At 39.2% G+C, this 23,450-nt stretch overlaps 1 protein-coding gene across 12 annotated transcripts in view; it reads right to left on the bottom strand.

The window, feature by feature from the left end:
- Positions 1–1,386: 1,386 nt before the first annotated feature.
- Positions 1,387–23,450, bottom strand: part of nfic (nuclear factor I/C) — a 149,795-nt gene continuing 127,731 nt past the window's right edge. For 8 of the 12 annotated variants that reach the window (XM_083554986.1, XM_083554988.1, XM_083554989.1 and 5 more), the window contains exons 10-11: positions 22,056–22,124; positions 1,387–13,773 (exon numbers count right to left, since the gene is read on the bottom strand). In XM_083554986.1, coding sequence (XP_083411112.1) covers positions 13,706–13,773; positions 22,056–22,124 — 137 coding nt within the window. In that variant the 3' untranslated portion in view covers positions 1,387–13,705. Of the gene's footprint in view, positions 13,774–22,038; positions 22,125–23,450 lie in introns of all 12 variants that reach the window. The other 4 variants (XM_083554981.1, XM_083554987.1, XM_083554982.1 and 1 more) reach the window with 1 other exon arrangement.

Raw genomic sequence — 23,450 nt, 5'->3', positions numbered from 1 at the left:
TTTGGACACACTTCAAACATCACTTCTTTCAGGAGATCTATTTAATGTGCCAACAGAGAGTTAATGGTGTAAAGTAAACACTTAGGAACCATGAAGATGGATTTAGACTATAATTAATATAAACAGCTACATAAATATAAAAACTTGCACTAGAACACTCCGGACAGACTATAGCCAAAGCCAACTAGCGGTTACGTTCTCTGCTTGTGTAAGAACGTTGAACAGAACTCTCTCCTACCAGTAGGTGGCAGTAATCTCTATTCTGCATCCAAACACGGAAACCGGAAAAGCTAGAACTATGATTATATAAAGAAAGCAGAGTTTACACCTGGCGCGATCATTACGGATTCCTATCCTATTAGGATTTCATGATCGTGTCCTGTCTGCTCATACAATTACAACATGGGTGCGCCATTTCCAAGAACCGGCTCAACCAATGGTTCAACAGCTCCAACAGCCTCAATATTGGTGTGTGAGTCGTTCAACACCACTTCAGGACTTCTATTTTAGGGCTGAAACCTGAGCAGACGGGACACGAACAAGCATTCAAACTGGTAATGACGCCGAAATTCCCTTCACTTACACTATCACCATTCTTCTAAAAGGTTTTACACTGAATGCTCGCTGCGCACCGCTCCACTGCTCCATTATAACTGACGGCATTATTTGTGTCCTGGAAGTCACGTATATATTAAATATTTTAACGCCTTTTGAAACCTTTCAGCCAGATCTTCATCTTCGAGAAGAGGATGAAATCCGAAGGAGCCAAATCTGACGAGTCTGTGGGTGCAGAAGTGAGATCATGTTTTTCCGGCTAGAAACTCACGTGTGATGAGAGCTTGGTGACAGAGTGCGCACTTGGCCAGAATAACACCAGTTACACAGCTCCAGATGTACACAGGATAATGTCTTTTGGTATACTAACTTATGAAGGGCGGTTCTTCCTGTGACTGTGTGTGCAGCCTCGTGCTGCCATCTGTTGGCATGTTACGAAACTTGCCTTGAAAAACCACCTCGTACAGAATCTGGCAGACGCCTTTATCCAGAGCGACTTACAATTATCTCAGCAGTTAAGGGTTAAGGGTCTTACTCAAGACCCTGAGAGCTTAGCCGTGGTGGGATTTGAACTCAATGCCTTCTTCATCACACACACACACACACACACACACACACACACACACACACACACACACATATACATATATATATATATATATATATATATATATATATATATATATATATATATATACATATATATATATATATATATATATATATATATATATATATATATATATATATATATATATATATATATATATATATATATATATATATATATATATTCACAACACAAAAAGCATGAATCAGAAAGGAGACGTGTTTTGTCTGAGTTGTAGCATAGCTTTTGTTTATTCATTTTTATAATTTTTTTTTTTTGCATAGAGAAACATAATCACTTCCAGTACTGTATTCATGAGCGATTTTTTTTTTGCAAACAGCGATGGCGGAATACAATTATAATGAAATATTGTCAAAGCTTTGTAAATTTACCCTCACACCAGTTTTAAAAAAAGCATGTGAAATTTAGTTTGGGTGTGGTTTTGTTTTGAATGGAAAAAATATCCAACTGGAAAATCACACGTCTTTTTCCAGGATTTCCGACGTTACGTTCGGAACATAAAAAAAAACTGCCCAAGCTGAAAAAAAAAGCAAATGTGTGTATTCGTGGTGGTTTTGTGTTGCATTTCACCGGTAATCAGTGTGTAAACTAAATGTCCACATGCTCCTTCTCTGGTGTGAAGTGTGTGTCTGTGCAGCAAGCAAGCGGTTAATGCATAACTACCATGGTAATATTCGCAAAGAATAATGAGAGGAAAGAAAGCAAACAAACGACAAACAAAAGAAACCAATCGGAACAACAATAAGAAAAACCCTTTAAAAAAAAAAAATAAAGAATTAACACTGCATCAGAATGTTCTCTGAGAAACATTTCGTCTCCGCTTTGTCGTCGCGTCAACCTCCAAATCAGAGAGGAAAACAGCGCAATCAATCAATAAATCGATCAACCGAGGAGGAAAAAAAAAATATCAGAAATCCTGTTACGATGAACCGAAGCGTTTTGGCATTATTCAGAATCGATATTAATTATTATTTCTGTTATCAAAAAAGATTGCATAACTGCAAAAAGCGTTAGCATGGCTTTCACCTTTTTTTTTTTATTTGAACACAGCGACTAGCAGGCACTGGAGCCTCGCTGCCACTCCGAGGCCAGGCTTATGCAAGCCTTCAGCCCTTTCTAACACATAAAACACTGGCAAAAAAAAAAAAAAAAAAAAAAACGATTAAAAAGAATAGGACAGAAACATTCCTAAAGACTGGTCGTGGTGTGTGTATTGCACCAGTCGTGCTGTGTTACTGTTAAGAGGCTCGGGTAAAATCTGGCTCTCGAAAAAGAAAACATTCACAGACCATGTGACTGAAGGGGATAAAAAAAACAGGACGAAATGATCAGGCACTGCGCATTGAGGGTGTTTCTGTGGTTTTTTGGGATTTTTTAAAATATTATTTGGTTTCTACATCTAAATACTTTTGCTCTTTATCAGCTGCTGGTATTCGTTGTTATGAATAGGATATAAAAAAAAACCGAGACAGAGAATAAATACGGGATGGAAAAGGATTGGAAAAAGAAATGCAAGAATTCAAAGATTTTGCAGGCTGGAACGGCTCTGAATAAAAAAACTAAAAAAAAAACGATAATTTTTTTGTTGACTGGAATATGTTAAAAAATGAAAAGAAAAATAAACAAAAAAATAATTTTTTTTAGATTGCAACGATAGCAATTGTACAATGGTGTTTTAGTGTCACGTAAAAAGAAATTTATAATATAGAAGATGGAATTAAAGTCGTAGCAATATGAGAAAATTTTTTTTACAATGAAGTCAAAATTACAAGCAAGAAGTTAAAATATTTGCGAGAATCAAGTCGAAATTACGAGAATAAATGGTAATATTTTGAGAAAAATCGCAATTGTGAAAAACGTTTCGTTGTTTTGCATGAAATGCAAGTGGAGGATTTGGTCCTACTTTCGATTAGAATTTAGCAATAAGGAAAGTCTTTGTCTTGGCACATCAGCACTTTGTTATAATCAGGTTCTGTAGGAAACTTAATTTATTCTGAAAAAAAATCAGACTGATTGAGAAAATCACCTCTTTTGTGCAGTCTGAAGATCGATGGTTACATCTGCGTGTAGTTTAAAAAGGAGAATGTTGTTTCTCAATGAGAAGATGATCGAAGAAATTGGCCCTGAAGGAGTTGAACGCTGGTGCGCTCGACATCGCTGAATATTTCCACTTTATTCATGTATTGCTATGACTTAATTCCCGTAAATTTGACATTTTTCTCAAAATATTACGACTTTAATCTCAAAAAAAATGTTTTGTGGGACTCAAACGCTATTGTACGATCGTAACAAACCCCAGGATGGAATCCCTGGACCTGAAAGAAAAAAATCCACCCGAAAGCATTTTTTGACTTATTTCAATATTACAATATTTGTCTGACATCACTATGGGGGCATCACCATTGCTAGCGTGTATAAAAATAACGGAAAAAAAAAAATATATATATATGTATATATATTTATATATATATATGATAGTGATGACTCAAAAAACCAAAAGCGTAAGAGGAGTGGTCAGTCACTCAATACGGTCCGGCGTGATGTTTACGAGACGTTGGGGATGATGGTATGAGCATCGAAATTGGTGGAAAAAAAAATCTAATCTGTTCAAGGAGGTGATTCACTGATTCATTGCAAATAAAAACTCTGGGGTTACTAAAGGTAAAAAAAAAAATAATAAATTCAGGGTGGATTTTTCCTTTTACATAAAAATGAGTTATTTACATTATATGTCGCAAAGTATTGGGACACCTGACTTTTTACAGCTAACAGGTTCTTCTCCAAACTCTTACTACAATGTTGGAGGCACACAATTGTTTGAAATCGCTAGACTTAATGTTCCTTTCAATTTTCGACGACTAGGAGACCCAAATGTGTTCCAGCATAACAATGTCCCTCTGCACAAATCCAGCTCCATGAAGATCTGCGTTCCATGGGTTGGAGTGGAAGATCTCCTGCAATAGAGTTCCAACCCTATGAATTTTTTCAGGCTGACTGCACCCCAGGCCTTCTCACCTCACCAACATCAGTACTCGACTTCTAGCACCCTTGTGGCTAAATTAATCTCCACAAATCTCTACAAAACCTAATGGAACATCAGCACAGAAGAGTGGAGGTTATTATAAGTGCAAATGGAGATTTATGTGGAATTGGTTATTTAAAAAAAAAAAGCACTAAATCTTATGCTCTGGTGTCCACAAACCTTTGTCCATATAGTGTCTCTACTATGAAAAAAATGAGGGATGAAAAAACAAAAGTAAAAAAAAAAAGACCAAACTGCAGATTCTGCCCTGAAGAAGTTGTCCAGCCCTTTATGTTATAAGGAAAGGGAACAGTACGAAGGTGCACAGAGGTTTCATTTTCACACACAATCTGTGAGTCCCGTAAGATCGAAGTCATCAGCCTGACCATGGAAGAGTACTCGCTCGCGTCCAGCCGCCGAGTTCGCATCGGCTACACATCGCTAACGTGACAAGGAGGGGAAAAAAAAGTGCCAACGCTCGTGTCCTGTGGAATCACCGCGATGTCCTAGTGCATCAAATCAGGCGTGCGGCATTAATATAATACAGTACTCATCTCCTTCTCTAACACTGAACCATCAGGAAACACTTGTCAGGGTCTCCAATCATCTGCCATTGCACAAGCCTCGATCCCTCTAAACCTCGATCCCTCCCACATTCAAATACTGACCTGTTTATAGGAAAAGGCACTCTGATCAGACGCTGACCAGACGCTGCCAATCACGTCTCCAATTTCACATCATATTAAAAAAATATCTGCATCAACATCATTTACTGTTTCCCAGAAGTCATAGCGACCCTCAATCCAACATGGCCGACTTCTGTCCTGACAAATTATGTCAAATGTAAAAAAAAAAAAAAATATTAAAGCAGCTATCTCACTCTTTTTCTCTGTCTTTCTCTCTGATTCTGTCTTTCAATACTTCTCGGATTCATCCTCCATCTTTAAGGTTGACGGACTGAAACATTTCAACAGGACGCATCATAAAAAACACGAATTCGCCCCCCCCCAAACAAAAATATATCGATAGCAGGTTATCTAGTGCAATCTTTTAAATGGAAGTAAAGAAAAAAAACTGTTTTATCGCTGAAGCACAAAAAATTGTGAATCATAAAAAAAAAAAAATAAATAAAAAAAAAAAAGTGCAGAAAAAAGGATAATAAGAGAAGAAAAAAAACAGCGATGGAATTTGCATATCCCCTCGAAACACCAAACGAGGCTTTCGTTTTAAAATGGCGCTGGAGATTCGGGGGAGGAGTTACACGAGTCTGTGCGTTCCCGGGATTCGTTTCCGAGCCGGATGCTCTCAGGGTGAGGGCTCTCAGGGTGAGGGCTTCGCCTCACCTCGTCTCCGTGAACAGCAGATCCTTTAGAAGGAACATGCAAGGATTTCTGTGGCTTTGCCACCAGCTTAAAAAAACTTAACCCAAACCACAAACACAAACATAGTTTTCTAATACAAAAGTTTTTTTCTGTACATTTATTTTTTGTTAAATTCCTTACTGTACTAGATATAGATCGTAAGCCTTTAATTTCACGTGTTCAAAATGTAACAATAGGCATAACAATGATTCGTTATTCGGTTCTGTAAAAATATTAGACAAGGGTTTGCTTTTAACCTATTTGTCGTACATGCACCAGCTCGACAACTACAACCACCACCTGGGGGCCGACGGGGGGCCACCCGTCTTCGTGACGACACGTCCGGTCTCTCCGACCTGTGTCTGAGCTCTGTTGCGACGCATAAGTAAAGAAGAAGGAAGAGGAGCACGCGGCGTGCTGGCAGGATTCTCTGCAGGCTCTCAGGGCTGGCGATGATAATGATAATGGCGACGGCACCCTGGCCGGAGGGTCGACAGCTTCGGGAAAAGGTGAGTGTGGAGCAGTGCAAATCTTCACAGGGCAGGTGATGGGCAATGTGCATCTGCCCTGGGGGTTAATACTGATAGCGCTCCTAATCACGGATTTGCAATTAAGTTTAAAGGATTTAAAGCATTTTTTTTAACCTAATGTACCACTAATTTGGTCATATAACTGATCAGAGAACAATTACGCAGGAAGCTGAACAATTACAGTCTGTGCTATCTGTCGTCTTCTACCTACTCAAACTCATAGACGTTTACGATTAGCTAGAGTCTCATTGATCGACCATAAAAACTACGTAGAGGCTCTGTCCACATTAATCTGGAAAAATCCAGACGCCTTTTCAGCTCTATACTGCACTCGGGTGAAAAGTAAAACAAACCACAGTACATCATCATCCACCACAATCTGGTTTCTTTGAGTCAAGTTACATGACTAAATATATAACATTGTACTTTAATGATTTGCCTGTTTTCTCACACACACTCACATGTTCTATAAATGAATCCACTCGTAAGAGCGCTTTCGAAAAAAACAAAAAACAAAAAAAAGGGTAGAACTAAACGTTGGGAAAATTTACAGATACAGATTAATGAGGACGTAGCCTGACCAGTCACCCCCTCCCACCCGGACTGGTTTTTTTTTACCCCAAGCCACAGATGACTGCGATCAGGATTATCAGTATTTCCTTTTTCCAATAAGGATCCAAAGTCGATTTTTCGATTTTGAAAATGCTGACTATTGCATTGCTATGGATCATGCTAGTTTTAGCAATTAGCATTAGACTTGGTATTAGCAAATCAAACAAAGGAAACATGGTCAGATCTGGTGGGATTTGCCACCAGGAGAGGGCTTTAAAAATAACATACTGCTTCATTAATAAATACAGATTAGCTGAAGAGATTAGCATGTACGCTGCAACTCTACAAATATTTTCTCAGAGACTCAAATTCAGGGATTTTAGGATTTTTCTTCCACTTCATCCAAATAGGATAATTTCAAGTGAATATTGTGCAAATTGTTGGTTATCTGTATGGCAGAATCCCTGCCTCATCACCTGCTCTGTTAAATAAAAAGAAAATCGCTTGCTGAATGTCATCAGCGCGGGTTTTCTGTCGCATGTGTGTAGTTATGGGTTTTGATGGAACGGCTAGCGCTCATCTCCTGCCAGGGCACGATTCGTTCTCCAACAACCATCTTAAAAGACCTTCTTGTAAAACAAAACCGCAACGTGACCTTCACCGATCCCATCTTATGACATCATTCAGCTACTTCAACAACAACATCGCGGCTATAAATGATCAAATACATGCTAATCTTAAGAATAAACGATAGACACTTACAAGTAACTCTGAGCATCTATAAATATCAAGGAAGAGTTTCTGGGCAAATCAAGTGAAGAAAAAAAAAATCCAGAAGATCCAAAAGATCCTCTAATAGATGCTTATGAGTGATTTAGTATAAAATGTCAGCGTGTCTGAGGGAAAAACCAAATGAGCCTGGACGAGCTCAGCGCTAATCAGGAAAAAAATCGTGGTGCAACAGAGAACATCGTCACATTAAAGACACCGAGACCTGAAGCTCACAATGTCTCAGCTTCTACACGTCTAATCTCAACAATGCAATCTGAAAAGAGTTCAGCCTGTGTGAGACAGAGGAGAGAGAGAGAACCAGGGAGAGAGAAAATAATAGAATGAGAGAGAGAAAGCGATAGAATGAGATATAAAGGACTTAAATCTAAAAAGAGCAATAGGGAGCTGAAAGAAAATGATAGAAAGGAAAAGATTGATAGAAAGACAGCAGTAAAAAAGAAAGACAGATAAAGTGATCGGACAAAAGAGAGAGAAAGAGAGAGAGAGAGAGAGAGAGAGAGAGAGAGAGAGAGAGAGAGAGAGTGAAAGCGATACAACAAGTCAGAGAAAGCGATAGAATGAATGAGAAAAAGAGATAAAACCCAAGAAAGAGAGAAAGCGATAGAACAAAAGTGGTAGAGAAAGAACAATTTAAAAAGTAAGAAAGAGAGCAATATAAGAGAGAAAGATAGAAAGAGAGAAGGAGAAGGAGAGACACAGTGGAAATAATTACATATAAAAAGGAAGCAATAGAATCTGAAAGATAGAGAAAGATCAGTAGAAAGAGAGCAATAAAGAGAAAGATAGAAATAGAGCAATAGAAAGAGGGGTAAGTAGAGAAAAAGAGATAGAAAGAATCTGATTCAAAACGATTTTTTTTTTTTTTTTTTTTTTTTTTACATTTTATGTAAAGTCATACAACACAAGCAGAAAATCCTTCACTGGGCACCGGGTGACATTTAGTCTAATAAAACTTTAGAAATATACGCTTTCGTTTTCCACATGACGTTCTGAACGTCATTAAATATAAGTGCTAGCTATTGATTTTATTTTATATTGAGTCTTTAAAGTCCTCAAGTTGGATTCCGGGTGCCGTGGTTCCAGAGCAAACATGATTCCGGATACGTCAGGATTTGTTTCCCAAAATACAGTATGTGATATCCCTAAGGCAGAGCACGCAGACTGCCTAAATGTTTTGGTTATTCGAATCCAATCCGATCCAATCACATCAAATCAAGTCCGTGTTTGCATTATTGCTTTTAAGATAAAAGTCTCATTTTGTCGTAAAGCTAACTCGGCTCTAACGCCCACTTATTAAATTTTTTGGTATCATGGATTTTTTATGAATCATGAACAAAGAATACCTTTGTTTTTAGAATTTGTAGAATTAGAATTGCTTGTTTTATTCCTAACCATGAAATGCGTCGATGCAGAATCGGGATGCATCCAAGAATACAATCGTGTTTGTGAAAAGATTTCCAAATGCGTCGTTTTCCCAACTCGTCATTCTGCCGTTTTGTTTGATCGCTCGAACACACCAGGAGCTCGAACCACGATTCGAAATCCAAACCTAATTCCGTTTCTAACTTTGTTCCTTTTGTTTCCTAGCTGCCAACATGAGCCTCAAAACTACGCAACAATCAATCGAAATAGTTACAAATTGAAAGAGAAAGTATTTCCAGCAGCAGCTCGGGTGACTGAAAAGATGTTAGTGACGATCTGAAACGAAGAGCAGCTCCTGTAGCAGGTCAGAATCTACAGAATTCATGGAAAATAAAAAGAACCTGTGAAATTCCTTTTTTTTTTTTTTTTTTTTTTTTTTTTTTAATAAAAGCATGGGTTTCATGCAGTGGAAAGACAACTCAAGACACGTGTCAAACGGGGAGAAAAAAAATAGGAAAGCCAGTCTCCCCTCTCCATCTAATGCACACGATCGTTCCTAATCAGATAGTGACAAGCAAACATGCATCATTCGTTTTTGTGTTTTGTTCGTTTTTTGTGTTTTTTTGTTTTTCTTCCTCCAGCAACGGTTCGGTTACATAAAAAAAATCATTTACAATTCTCAATCATGTATTATTGTTCTTAACTAAAGGCAAGGCACATAATGTGTGTATACAAAATGTCGTGCAAAGTCGAACAGGGGGTCTGGTGACGGGGTCGGGGGGGTGGGGGTTCAGGGTTGTTCCGAGGAAGAGGTGGCAGGAGTTTGAGATTCTAAATTCGAGGTAAAAACAAATATCTGTTAGCAATCCCCGTGTAGCGCTCTGTATTTGTGGGAGGGGGAAGGGGGCGACGGGTGATCAAGGGGTTTGGGGTTTGAAGTAAGAGCTTAGCTTCAGAGATTTTACTAAGATTATCTGCCATGCGCCCATTGTCAAAGATGCGGTGGTCATTTGAGGGTTTTTTTTTATTTTTATATATAATAAATTATTCTCTTAGAAAGCACCATGCAGTTTTATGTATATAGATAGGTGTATATATATATAAAATTGATATATAGAGATGCTTGTGTCAGCACCTTAAACGCAGTCGTGTCCGCATTCGGGGTCTCATGAATGAACAGAACTGGTGTAGAGATTAAAACGTGAGTTACGCTGATAGGCATGTCGGCACTTGTAGTCTCTGCGGGTCTGTCGCTGATGCGCATACGGTTTGCTTCGCCTATAAAAAAACTTGGGGGTCCATAATCGGAATCAGGGATGCATCGATAAACGTAATGGTACCGGGAGACGTTAAAATAACAAACAAAAAAATACGGGAAAGAGAGTGAGCAAGCGATGCCGCTGAAAGGGGAAAACGAAATGATGAAACGAAACCTGCGATCCAAAATGACATACATATAAATAAATCCCAGAGTTATGGTTCGACTTGTAAAAATTCCACAGAGTTCAGTTGTGTCGGTTTCCAAACGCATACTTTTTTCTGTATTTTTGGTTTCAGAGCCCAATTTGTTCTTTTTTCTCTCCCTTTTATAGGCATCATCTGACACTGAAACAGCTTCACCCTCCACCCATGCCCGTTGCCAGATGCATACTTTTTGTTCTCTAAAGTTTTTACATTACGGTAGTGTAAATGACTCAGTTTTTCTAAGTGATGTACTGTAATTTGTTAAATCTTTCAAAAATGAATGTATACTACCCCATACCGATCACTGTTCTTTAAGATTCCTGGGCAGGTTAGGCCATGTCTCGAATTAAAGTTACGATGGTGGAATTGTAGCGCATCCCCATCATTAGTCGGGGAATTCCTGATAGCTGAGATATATATATATATATATATATATATATCACTTTTATCAATGCATCCCTAATAATAATAATTAAAATAATAATAATAATAATAATAATAATAATAATAATAAGAGAGCAATAAAAACCAAAATGGACTGTAGCAATGTTGTAGGCACTTTTCATGGCTCGGGTGATTATTTTGGGTTCGGTAGCAAATTCGTAAGCCCTGATGTTCGGTCTGTAGCACTTATTAACTCAACACACAAACCTGCTTCCAAGAGAATCCACATAAGTGTTATAGCCACACACTCGCTGTCCCCATGCAAGTAATTCTGGGAAGCACAGAGCCACATGGTAAAAAAAAAGAAAAGAAAAGAAACACAATTCAGCAATTCGGCTTAATACAATCAGCTTTTCTAGTGTGTATGCGTGCGTTTGTGTGTGTTTGTCTAATAACAGAATAGTATCCAGAAAAGTACAGGCGGTGCTGATCTCTAGATCAGGATTCATGACTCGAGCGGGACGTCGGATGGGATGAAACCGGTTCTGTTCGAACGTTTGCCGTTTTCTGAGAACACAACTATACTATCGTTTCTAAAACCCTACAAAAAGAAAAGAAGGAAAAATAAACGTCAAACCTGCAGCATTCGTATGAATAGGCCAAAAATATGCAACCAAAAAAAAAAATACCATAAAAGAAAATCATTCAAAGTAGTGCAATGCCGGTAATTTCCAATGCGGTTTACACAAAGATAAAGAAAGACAATAAAAAAAAAAGTCCATTCTGAACCCGATATTGTGGCATCAGACGCAAAACTGGAGTCGATTCGCACCTTCTACTCTTATCTGCGTGATTCGAGAGAACCTACCAGGATGGATTGGGGGGCTTTAGACATGTACAAAACTCATACACGGACACAAGCACACACTTACACGCTGCCCATGTACGCTGCGTTCGTTAATTTTCATTTTCGCTGTGTGGTCAAAAGTATTGGGACACCCACCTTTTCCAGCCGTATGCGGTTCTTCCTCAAGCTGTTACCACAAACTTGGAAGTACACGATTGTATATTGTTTTCGGATGCTCTAGCATTAAAATTTCCTCCTTCATCTGTGACCCAAATGAAACCATATCCATGAAGATATGCTTTCCATGGGTTGGAGTGGAAGATCTTCTGCTGCAGAGCTCTGACCTCAACTCTATTGAACATGAATGAATTTTCCATGCTGACTGCACCCCCAGGCCTCCTCACTTCACCTACATCAGTACCTAACTTTACTAACACCCATATGGCTGAATGAATTTCACACAAATCTCCATAAACACTCTCCAAAATCTAGTGGAACATCTTCCCAGAAGATTGGAGGTGATTATAGAGAGTCAATGTTGAATGGGATGTTTAAAAAGCACTTATAATCTTAAATGGTCAGGTGTCCACAAACTTTTGGCCATATGGGATATATAATTATTTTGCATGTTTTTCACAAGGTTCAGTAATTAAAAGGGTGAATTATCGATTAATGACGGCCCTTCGGACCCTCGTGTTGTTTCGCCAAAAATGAACCGCAATGAAAAAATTTGCAAATCGGCATTTGGTTAACGAAAAAAAAGAAGAAATAATTGGAAAAAAGTACTGGATTCTCGAAGTGCTCTGATTAACGAATATTGCAATCCTCTTCATTTTTTTCCCGCAGATTTTTGTCAGATTTTTTTTTTATGAAAATGAGAAAAAAAAGGTTCGTTTTGGAAAAAAGCATGAACGCAAAAACGTACACGGACTACCCACACACACGCCATCCATCCAGACTCCCCCCCCCACACACACACCCACAAACTCTCTACTAAAACAATGATGGATTTTCAGCGTGACACAGAAAAGACAAAAAAGTTGCTCCGCCCCCTCCGTCATCATCCGCAGGCTTCGATTGGCCACAAAATGCTTAGTGTATTAACAGTACAAGCCATTTCTGAAGACTGTTTGTACGGGCATGTCGATGTAGATGAGTGTGTGTGTGTGTGTGTGTGTGTGTGTGTGTGTGTGTGTGTGTGTGTGTGTGTGTGTGTGTCTGTATATATTTATATATGAGCATAATGTGCCCTATTACTATAACTATCTATTTATCAATATCACACACACTGTCTGTGACTTCTAATGCCACAGACGTATCACGGCATCAAAAAAAAGAAAAGAAAAAAAATGTAGGCATCCACCAAAAAGTGGATCTCTAATACGTGTCGGATAAAAAAAAGAAAGAAAATGAAAAAAAAAGCATGATTGTCAATAGAAGTGAATGAAAATGCGGCTATTTTGAAGGGAAATCAAGTGGGAAGTCGTTGACCCTTCGTTTTTTTTTTGTTTTGTTTTTTTTGCCCCAAAAGCCCACATTAAAAATTTGCTTGAAATAAAAAGAGGAAGAAAAAAAACTAAAAAGAGGGACACAATCAGCTGTGAAGGCGTTGGGGAAAAAGTCCTAAAGCGCTTAAAATCCCCCCGTCCATCATCAGCGCTTCCTTTCCCTGGAAAGAAAACATACGTATTTTGCATATATGAGGAAGCAGCACCTGTAGCAGAGGGAGGCTGATGAGGGCCTATCCATTTCCACCAGCCAGGGGGAAGCGAAGTGGATGTTGGTTTGTATATATTTTTCCCAATAGTTTTTTTTTATCCTGCACGCTCCAGTCTCTGGCCTGCAGTGTGTGTGGCCTCCCCTCGGAAAAAAAAATTCTAAATCCATCCTCACTCTTCTGTTCTCATGCATCCGCAGTCTGTTCGAGCTCCTCCGACATTCGATGTCTTTCAACAAAAAAAAAAAGATTACTGAAGCGTTTCGTGTAGCTTGACGCATGTTACGAGGTGTAACACGTGTATGCTGTGTGTATATATATATATATATATATATATATATATATACATATATATATATATATATATATATACATATATATATATATATATATACACACACAAATACTGCATATATCATCAAATCTTTCCTCTTCCATCTTTCTCGTGTTTTTTCATAATTCCACAAAAAAGAAGAAAATATTGAATTTCAAATCTGTGTCCACGCCCCGCTTTGGTGTGTCCGCCGAGTCCGTATCAGTTCCCCAGATACCAGGACTGTGAAAGAGAGAAAAAGTAAAAGAGAGAGACATACAGAGAGTGACAGATAGAGAAAAAGGGAGAGAGAGAGAGAGAGAGAGAGAGAGAGAGAGAGAGCACAAAATTAGTAACAATCAAATTACTGAAACAAGCATATAGAAATATATTATAAAACTGACCCTCATAAACCGATTAAAGTTTTAATACTCATAATAAAACTCATAATAAAGCTGTTACACAATTATATAACAGTTACACTACTGTAACATAAATTTCATTCAATTCATTTTTTATTTGTGTAGCGTTTTTTTAACAATTGTCTCAAAGCAGATTTACACAGATAATGTGGTGATAAAAAAAAGTTTGTCCCCATTACTGTAACACTATTGTAGACTTACTGAAACACTACTGTGTCACTACTGTAACACTAATAAAATACTATAGTAACATTACTGTAATACTACCGATACAGTGCTGTAACACTAATGTAACACTATTTATACATTACTGTAATACTACTACAACAGAACAGTAACACTATTATAACTTTACTGTTACATTACTTTATCACTAAAGTACACTACTAACACACTACTGTAACACTATTATACTACTATTAAAACACTACTTTTACATTATTATAACACTACTGTAACCTTAATGTAATACTCCTGTAACGCTACTGTAACACTATGATAACACTATTGTAATACTACTTTAACTCTACTGTAACATTACTGCATCACTACAGTACACTACTGAAACACTATTATGACACGACTGTAACCCTAATGTAACATTGCTGTAACACTATTATAACACTACTGTTACATTATTATAACACTAACCTGAATGCAATACTTCTGTAAAACTATGATAACACTATTGTAATACTACTTTAACTCTACTGTAACATTACTGCATCACTACAGTACACTACTGAAACACTATTATGACACGACTGTAACCTTAATGTAACATTACTGTAACACTACTGTAACACTATCGTAACACTCCTGTTACATTATTATAACACTACTCTAACCTTAATGCAATACTTCTGTAACACTATGATAACACTATTGTAATACTACTTTAACTCTACTGTAACATTACTGCATCACTACAGTACACTACTGAAACACTATTATGACACGACTGTAACCCTAATGTAACATTGCTGTAACACTATTATAACACTACTGTTACATTATTATAACACTAACCTGAATGCAATACTTCTGTAAAAAACTATGATAACACTATTGTAATACTACTTTAACTCTACTGTAACATTACTGCATCACTACAGTACACTGCTGAAACACTATTATGACACGACTGTAACCTTAATGTAACATTACTGTAACACTACTGTAACACTATCGTAACACTCCTGTTACATTATTATAACACTACTCTAACCTTAATGCAATACTTCTGTAACACTATGATAACACTATTGTAATACTACTTTAACTCTACTGTAACATTACTGCATCACTACAGTACACTACTGAAACACTATTATGACACGACTGTAACCCTAATGTAACATTGCTGTAACACTATTATAACACTACTGTTACATTATTATAACACTAACCTGAATGCAATACTTCTGTAAAAAACTATGATAACACTATTGTAATACTACTTTAACTCTACTGTAACATTACTGCATCACTACAGTACACTACTGAAACACTATTATGACACGACTGTAACCTTAATGTAACATTACTGTAACACTACTGTAACACTATCGTAACACTCCTGTTACATTATTATAACACTACTCTAACCTTAATGCAATACTTCTGTAACACTATGATAACACTATTGTAATACTACTTTAACTCTACTGTAACATTACTGCATCACTACAGTACACTACTGAAACACTATTATGACACGACTGTAACCCTAATGTAACATTGCTGTAACACTATTATAACACTACTGTTACATTATTATAACACTAACCTGAATGCAATACTTCTGTAAAAAACTATGATAACACTATTGTAATACTACTTTAACTCTACTGTAACATTACTGCATCACTACAGTACACTGCTGAAACACTATTATGACACGACTGTAACCTTAATGTAACATTACTGTAACACTACTGTAACACTATCGTAACACTCCTGTTACATTATTATAACACTACTCTAACCTTAATGCAATACTTCTGTAACACTATGATAACACTATTGTAATACTACTTTAACTCTACTGTAACATTACTGCATCACTACAGTACACTACTAACACACTACTGCAACACTATTATACCACTATTAAAACACTATTTTTACATTATCAAACTACTGTAACCTTAATGTAATACTCCTGTAACACTACTGTAACACTATGATAACACTATTGTAACATTACTATATCACACGGTACACTACTGAAACAGTACCCTAACTATTATTATAACACTGCTGTTACTTTATTATAAAACTACTGTTACACTATTATAACACTATTATAACACTTCTGTAACATTAATGTAATACTACTATAACAAAACTGTTTTAGTACTGCAGTACTACTGTAACACTACTGTTATTTTACTGTAACCTTATTGCAACACTACTGTAACACAACAGATCCATCAAAAGAATACCCCAAATTTATTTTTAACCTCCTCTTGATCCATCCATCCATCCATCCATCCATCCATCCATCCATCCATCCATCCATCCATCCATTGATAGTAAAGAACAGAGAAGTTTTGTGTGAGTCTCACTGAATGTAAGATTTAACTCTATAAATCACATTATCCCTTATTTTTTATTTATCTTTCTCTTTCTCTCTCCCTACCTGTTCTCCTAATGTCTGCACCTGTTTCTTTTCTTTAGTTTGTGCCCCCACAGTACAAACCAGTCAACAATGACTCTTAAAAAGTTCTCTTAAAGTCTTTTTACATTCCTTCAAGGAAACATGCATTACTCTATGTCCACTTAATAATAAAGGACTTTCCTTTCAGAATTTCCAAATCAACCATGTAACAATCCAAAGCAGCATCGTGGACCATATTTTCTTATTCAGATCCGTCTGGAAAACCTCTCGAACAGGCCTGTGATCATGGAGTTCGGCCATGTGCAAACGTTTTTTTCTTTCTTTCTGTACAGCACGATGGAAACGTGCATAAACAATGGATAGGAGATTATCGTGAACTGCTGATGAAAAAGAGCATGTGTGTGTGTTCTACAATGTAAATTATGGCTCTGAATAAAGCAAAACCACAGAACTCCAGACTCGGGGCCAAGACACAGCGTAATGACTTGCACTTTCCGAGCGGTGGGTAATCAGCATCTCCTGCCCCAGTGGGCTCCGAGTGCGCAGAGCTGTCAGAGTTTGGAGAGCAGCGCGCCTATTACACATAATACAGGGCTAAAGAGCGGAGCGAGCCAGCACGAGCGAACCCAGCGGGCCCCAACCTAGACCTCTTAAACACATAATAAGGTTCTGTCTCTCACTCTTTCTCTCTGCCTCCATCTCGCACACCACTGAAGTCTTTTTCAACATTTCGACGAAGCCTTATAAAAACAGCAGCGGTTCACAGTTCATCGTCTTCCTCCACCGAGTTTGAAGTAATTTAACAGCGATCCACTAAACAGACGTCTCAGGCTGCATCCCAAAGCGCTGATTTAATAAAGCTCAGGGAAAAAAAGTCATTTCGCTCGCACTGATTGCAGCTGCATGATCCTGCAAAACGCTCTGGCGCTCTTATAGATAACAGGCCTGAGATTCAATTTCGAGCCGGGATTCATCCTTGGGAGTGAAATTAGAACCAGACGAGTGAAAAAAACTGTCAAGGAACTCAAGTGTATCCATATGAGAGGCACACAGAGAGAAAGAGTGAAAGAGAGAGAGAGAGAGAGAGAGAGAGAGAGAGAAAGAGAGAGAGTGCTGAAAGCCAGCTATAGAGGGAGATGCTTTGGTACATGACAGCCCACCGCAATGTGCTGGACATTTCAACAATCAAATCCAGACTCAGTTGCACTTGATTCAGTTCCATTCGACTCAGTTCCACTTGACTCAGTTCCCTACTCGACTCAGTTCCTCTTGACACAGTTCACAGTTCCATACTCGTTTCAGTTCCATACTTCACACACCACCACTTGACTCTGGTCCACTCGACTCAGTTCCATGGTCAACTGTTCCCCACTCAACTCAGTTCCATACTTGACTCAGTTCAGTGATTAAATCTGTTCCCTACTCGACTCAGTTCCACTTGACTCAATTCCCTACTCAACTCAGGTCCATACTTTACATAGTTCCACTTGGCTCAGTTCAATGGTTGACAGTTCCTCCTGACCCAATTTCATACTCGACTCAGTTTCATATGTAACTTATTTCCATACTTGACTCAGTTACCTACTCAGCTCAGTTCCACTTGAATCATTTCAACTCAACTCAGTTCCCTACTCGACTCAATTCCACTTGACTCACTTCCAATTGTCTCAGTACCATACTCGACTCAGTTCCACTCGACTCAGTTCCAAACTTAACTCAGTTCCACTTGACCTTTTCTCAGGGGACTTTAAACCCAACCGGGACACCTGATGAGGGTCCAGCAGAGGTCGCTGTAGCTCTGCGCCAGGCTAAAGGCAAGACATGTGGCATCTCCTGTATGCTAAAAACTCAAGTTTACTGTGAAAGATTGTTTTTTTTTTTTTGGTCCATGGTTTCAGTAAATGGTTCATGGTTTGGATGTAAATGAGAAGTTCTCTGAAATCTGTTAAATCTGTAGTGGTTTGGATCGGATAAGGATAAGAAACGCAACACACACAAATCATTGCAACAGCGATTCAGAGAACATTTTTTTTCCCCAACCCGCTTTGTGTTGAAAATCAGGACTCAGTATGTGTTAGCATTAGCATTACAATACAGAATGAAGGCAAAAATTGTGTCCAATTGACTCCTCATAACTCAACTCAACTCAATTCCACACTTGACTCAGTTCCACTCAACTAACTTCCACTCGACTTGGTTCCATGCTCGACTCAACGCTGTTAATCACTCAACTCAGTTTCACACTTGACTGATTTCCACTTGGCTCAGTTCCATACACGTTTCAGTTCCACTTGACTCAGTGCCTCACTTGACTCAGGTCTGCTCAACTGAGTTCCACTCGACTCGGCTCCATGCTCTACTCAGTTCCATAATCGACTAAGTTCCACTTGACTTATTTTCATACTAAACTCAGTTCCAATTGACTCATTTTCATACCCGACTCAGTTCCACTTGACTCATTTTCATACTAAACTCAGTTCCACCTGACTCAGTTTTATACTTGACTCTACTGAATCGCCTACTTGACTCAATTTCATATTCAACTATTACCTACTTGACTTAAATTCACACTAAACTCAGTTCCACTTGACTCAGTTTTATACTTGACTCAGTTCCATACTCTACTCACTTCCCTCCTTCTTTCAGCTTCTCGTATCTCTGTAGACACCACAGAGCTGATATTAAAATTATTCTATTGTTTACTGAAGGAGCAGTGAAGCCACAGAACTGTAGTAGGCATAACAAACAGAGCATTTAAACAGTGAGGTGTCAATCATCTGCTAAACATTTCCTGTTCATGTAAAAGCCATAAAAATTCCTATGAAGAGAAAGACAAAGAGTGAGAGACGGAGGGTAAAGCCGCAGAGATCGCTCCGATCCCTGCTGTTCCCCCAGTCTAACCGAAATGCTTTAAGGTAAAACCCCGAGGGGACGAAGAGTCCCGTGTCGAATCCTTTAACAGCCTTAGCCCTACCGTTTATTCTGGAGCGCTTGCGTTGTGCCAGCTGCTAACAAGATCAAGCTATTTATATCGGAGGCGCTATTTCCTAAAAATAAGCCCATGTGCAGCTTCAGTCCTGTAAGTGAAGGGAAGCGGCGGAGCTGACGAGACAGGCCTGGCAGCGGTTTAGGCCTCGACTCCAACCGAAATATTTCTTTTTGCTATAAAAGCTGGAGGCTTCATTTCTTTGTCTGGGTGACAGGTGGTTAGAGTTAGGAAAACACGAAGCTGAGACGAGGGTGTGTTTACAGGTTCAGCATGGGGGGAAAGGGGTTCACGTTAGGCCACTAGAGCTGAACAAAAATGACAATCTATCAGTTTAATTAAAAACGCTTCGGGGGAACTGGAGGCAAGCCTGAAATATGAGGCGCTTTTAAAAAAAAAAGTGTTTTGCACCAGTGTTCACATTCTCAATGAACGAGGTATGAGAAAGAACCTTATTGTCGGTCGTTGCTGTGTTTTCGTTATTCCTGCGAGACGGCACAGAGGGGTGATCTACTCACGGGGGAACTGACAAAAGGACAAAGTTCAAACAACTTTCGATAGCAGCGCTGGCAAAACACCAAAAAAAAAAAAAAAAAAAAAAAAAAAGAGCAGGAACTTCATGCCCCGTTTGCCATATTGCTGCTGCGATAGAACCCAGAATGCAATGCAGCTATGGCCTGAAAGCTCTAGGGTTTAATAGGTAACAGGAGAACGAGCTGGATGGAAAACATTAATGAAATAAAGTGCCGCTGCATCTCTCTTTACAAGTATTCATGATAAAGGGCACCACGATCGGGAAGTAGTGTAGGGGAAGAAGTAGCACAGTGGTTAAGATGTAGAACTTCTGATCATGAGTTTAAATCCCACCAGTACTAAGCGGCCACTGATGGGCCCTTGAGCAAGGCCCTAAAACCTAAAGTACTCAGTTGTATAAATTGTACGCCGTTCTGGATAAAAGCATCTGCCAAACGCTGTAAATGTCTAAAGGCATTGTGGAAAATCCAGGAACCCCTTAACCCGAAGAGAAAAGACTGTAGGGCAGCAAGCTCGTTCGTCTCGCAGCTCTTTACCGGTCTGACTGGCGTAAAATGATCTCAGCCTGCTGTGGACTTTCCTCTAAGTTCAAGTTCACCTTACCATTACATCATGTCTGGTTTCCCCTAACAACCAGACGGCTCTGGATGTGAGTATCCTGGACCAGGGGACACGGTTGCCCTTCCTTTTGCTCTTCTTTAAAGTCCCCCCCACCCCCTCCACGCTGATCTCATGAGGAACGAGGGAGCTCGGCAGATTAAAGTCGGCCACAGCAATATAAACTGCTTCAGCGGTCGTGCTGATAGATACTTGTACGTCAGCAAAATGCCGCACGCGCACACACACACACACACACACACACACACACACACACACACACACACTCCACTGTCGCATCAAACTCTCTATTCTCACTATGGTACACTTGCACTGGTTATTGGGCAGAGAGCACTGCAATGCAGCAGCAACAGTGCAACATGTGGCTAAGCCTGCAGTCCTGCAGCGAACACACCACACACACACACACACACACACAACATTCTCACTTCTGCAGCTGCATTGTAGTTACTGACCTCATTACAATTACCAGGAAAACTGATCAAAAAACTCTCATTAAGGGAGAGTATATTACTTTAATATTTATAACTATATTATAATACTTTACTCTCCTAAATATGAATATGCATGAATTTGATAATTGGGAACACCCCTCATCACCCTTCTGCCATCACACCTCAGGTTTAACATTAGTATTCAGCGATCTGACCAAATTACTGCATCCTGACCGGATCAGAAAGGTTTAAATGAGTGGAAGATGGAGGGAGAGAGGTGTAAATAAGTGGAAGATGGTGGTAGAGTGGTGTAAATATGTGGAAGATGGAGGTAGAGCGGTGTAAATAAGTGGAAGATAGAAATATAGAGGTGTAAATGAGTGGAAGATGAGGTAGAGAGGTGTAAATGAGTGGAAGATGGGGTAGAGGGGTGTTAATGAGTGGAAGATAGAAATAGAGAGGTGTAAATGAGTGGAAGATGGAGGTAGAGAGGTGTAAATGAGTGGAAGATGGAGGTAGAGAGGTGTAAATGAGTGGAAGATGGAGGTAGAGAGGTGTAAATGAGTGGAAGATGGAGGTAGAGAGGTGTAAATGAGTGGAAGATGGAGGTAGAGAGGTGTAAATGAGTGGCGGTGTGGAGGATAGGAGTGGACAAATGGAGGAATAGAGAAATAGAGAGGTAGAGGTGTAAACAAGTGGAAGAGTCGAGTTATGGAGGAATGAAGGAGTGGAGGTGTGGAATGGTTGTGTAGAAGAGTAAAGGTCTGAAGGGGTGGAATAGCCAAATAGAGAATTTAAGAAATAGAGAAGTAAAGGTATAATAGAGTAGATGAGGTATGGAGGAGTGGAATTGTAGAGGTGTGAAGGAGTGGAGGTGTAAAGGTGTAGTACCTGAGCCTGATACAGACTTGCAGGGTCTCGGGGGCCGATTCCTACGAAGGAGCGGTTGGCAGGTGGTGTCCCGGGAGCAGAGTATGCTGAAAAACAGAAAGATAGAGAGATAGAGAGATAGAGAGAGAGAGAGAGAGAGAGAGAGAGAAAGAAAGAGAGAGAGTATGGGTTATAATAGTGTGTTAGCTATGAGTGATGTGTAGTGTGCAGATTAGCCTCAGAAAATGATGTGTACGCAGTGCGGAATGATGAAGTGTGCGTCGTTATGGCTCTGAACAGACGGGGGACAAATGAAAGGAAAAAGCCGTACCAATGACGAGAGTGCAGATGCTTCCAGACAGATGCACTGCATGATGCAATTAAGCAATTAGCATCCTAGGATGTGTCGTGGCATGTATAGAAAAAAGCCAAGCAAGCCCAGATAGCCTCGACCGTCACATTGATGCGACAGAGGGAATCGTTATTAGGGGGAAACGAGGGTCTGTCACAAAAAAAAAGTCTGGAACTTGTGATCAAAAATGCGTACAATGACAAGGAACAATCCATCTCTTATGTGGGGGGAGGGTTTATTGATTGTTTGATTGATTGATTGATTGATTGATTGATTTTACACCTATAGTTATCTTTGAATAACGGCTTGTTACCACTCAATAAGCATCACAATCTTGATCCTATAATAACCTTCACTGAATACTCTGAATACTCCACAATTCAGACTCAACCCAGAACCCTCATGTGGAAAAAACGTATTCTCCATCACCATGAAGCAGCAGCCGAATCAGGCATTTTAGATCAAGCCGAAAACGACGTTCTAAATCAAACCGAATATGGCGTTCCGGATCAAGCCGACTATGGCGTCCTAAATCGAGCCAAATATGGCGTTCTGGATCGAGCCGAATATGAAATTCTGGATTGGGCCGAATGTGGGGTTCTAGATCGAGCCAAATACGGCGTTCTGGATCAAGCCAATTATGTCGTTCCAAATCAAATATGGTGTTCTAGATCGTGCTGAATGTGGCGTTCTGGACCGGGCCGAATATGAAATTCTGCATTGAGCCGAATATGGCATCCAAGATCGAGCCAAAAATAGCGTTCTGGATCGAACAGATTATGACGTTCTAAATCAAGCCGAATATGACGTTCTGGATCAAGCAAAATATGGTGTTCTAGATCACGCCGAATATGGCGTTCTGTCTCCAGCCAAATACACCATTCTGGATCGAGTCGAATATGGCTTTATACATCACGCCAAATCTGGTGTTCTGGATAGAGCCGAATATGGCGTGCTGGATCAAATCGAATACACCGTTCTGGATCGAGTTGAATATGGCTTTATACATCAAGCCGAATATGGCATTCTGAATAGAGTCGATTATTGAGTTCTGGATAGAGCCGAATACACCGTTCTGGAC

The sequence above is a fragment of the Silurus aristotelis genome, assembly GCF_946808225.1.
Source record: "Silurus aristotelis genome assembly, chromosome: 11".
Lineage (NCBI taxonomy): Eukaryota > Metazoa > Chordata > Actinopteri > Siluriformes > Siluridae > Silurus > Silurus aristotelis.
The sequence above is the reverse complement of the archived record's forward strand: the minus strand, read 5'-3'. Positions and strand labels throughout refer to the sequence as shown.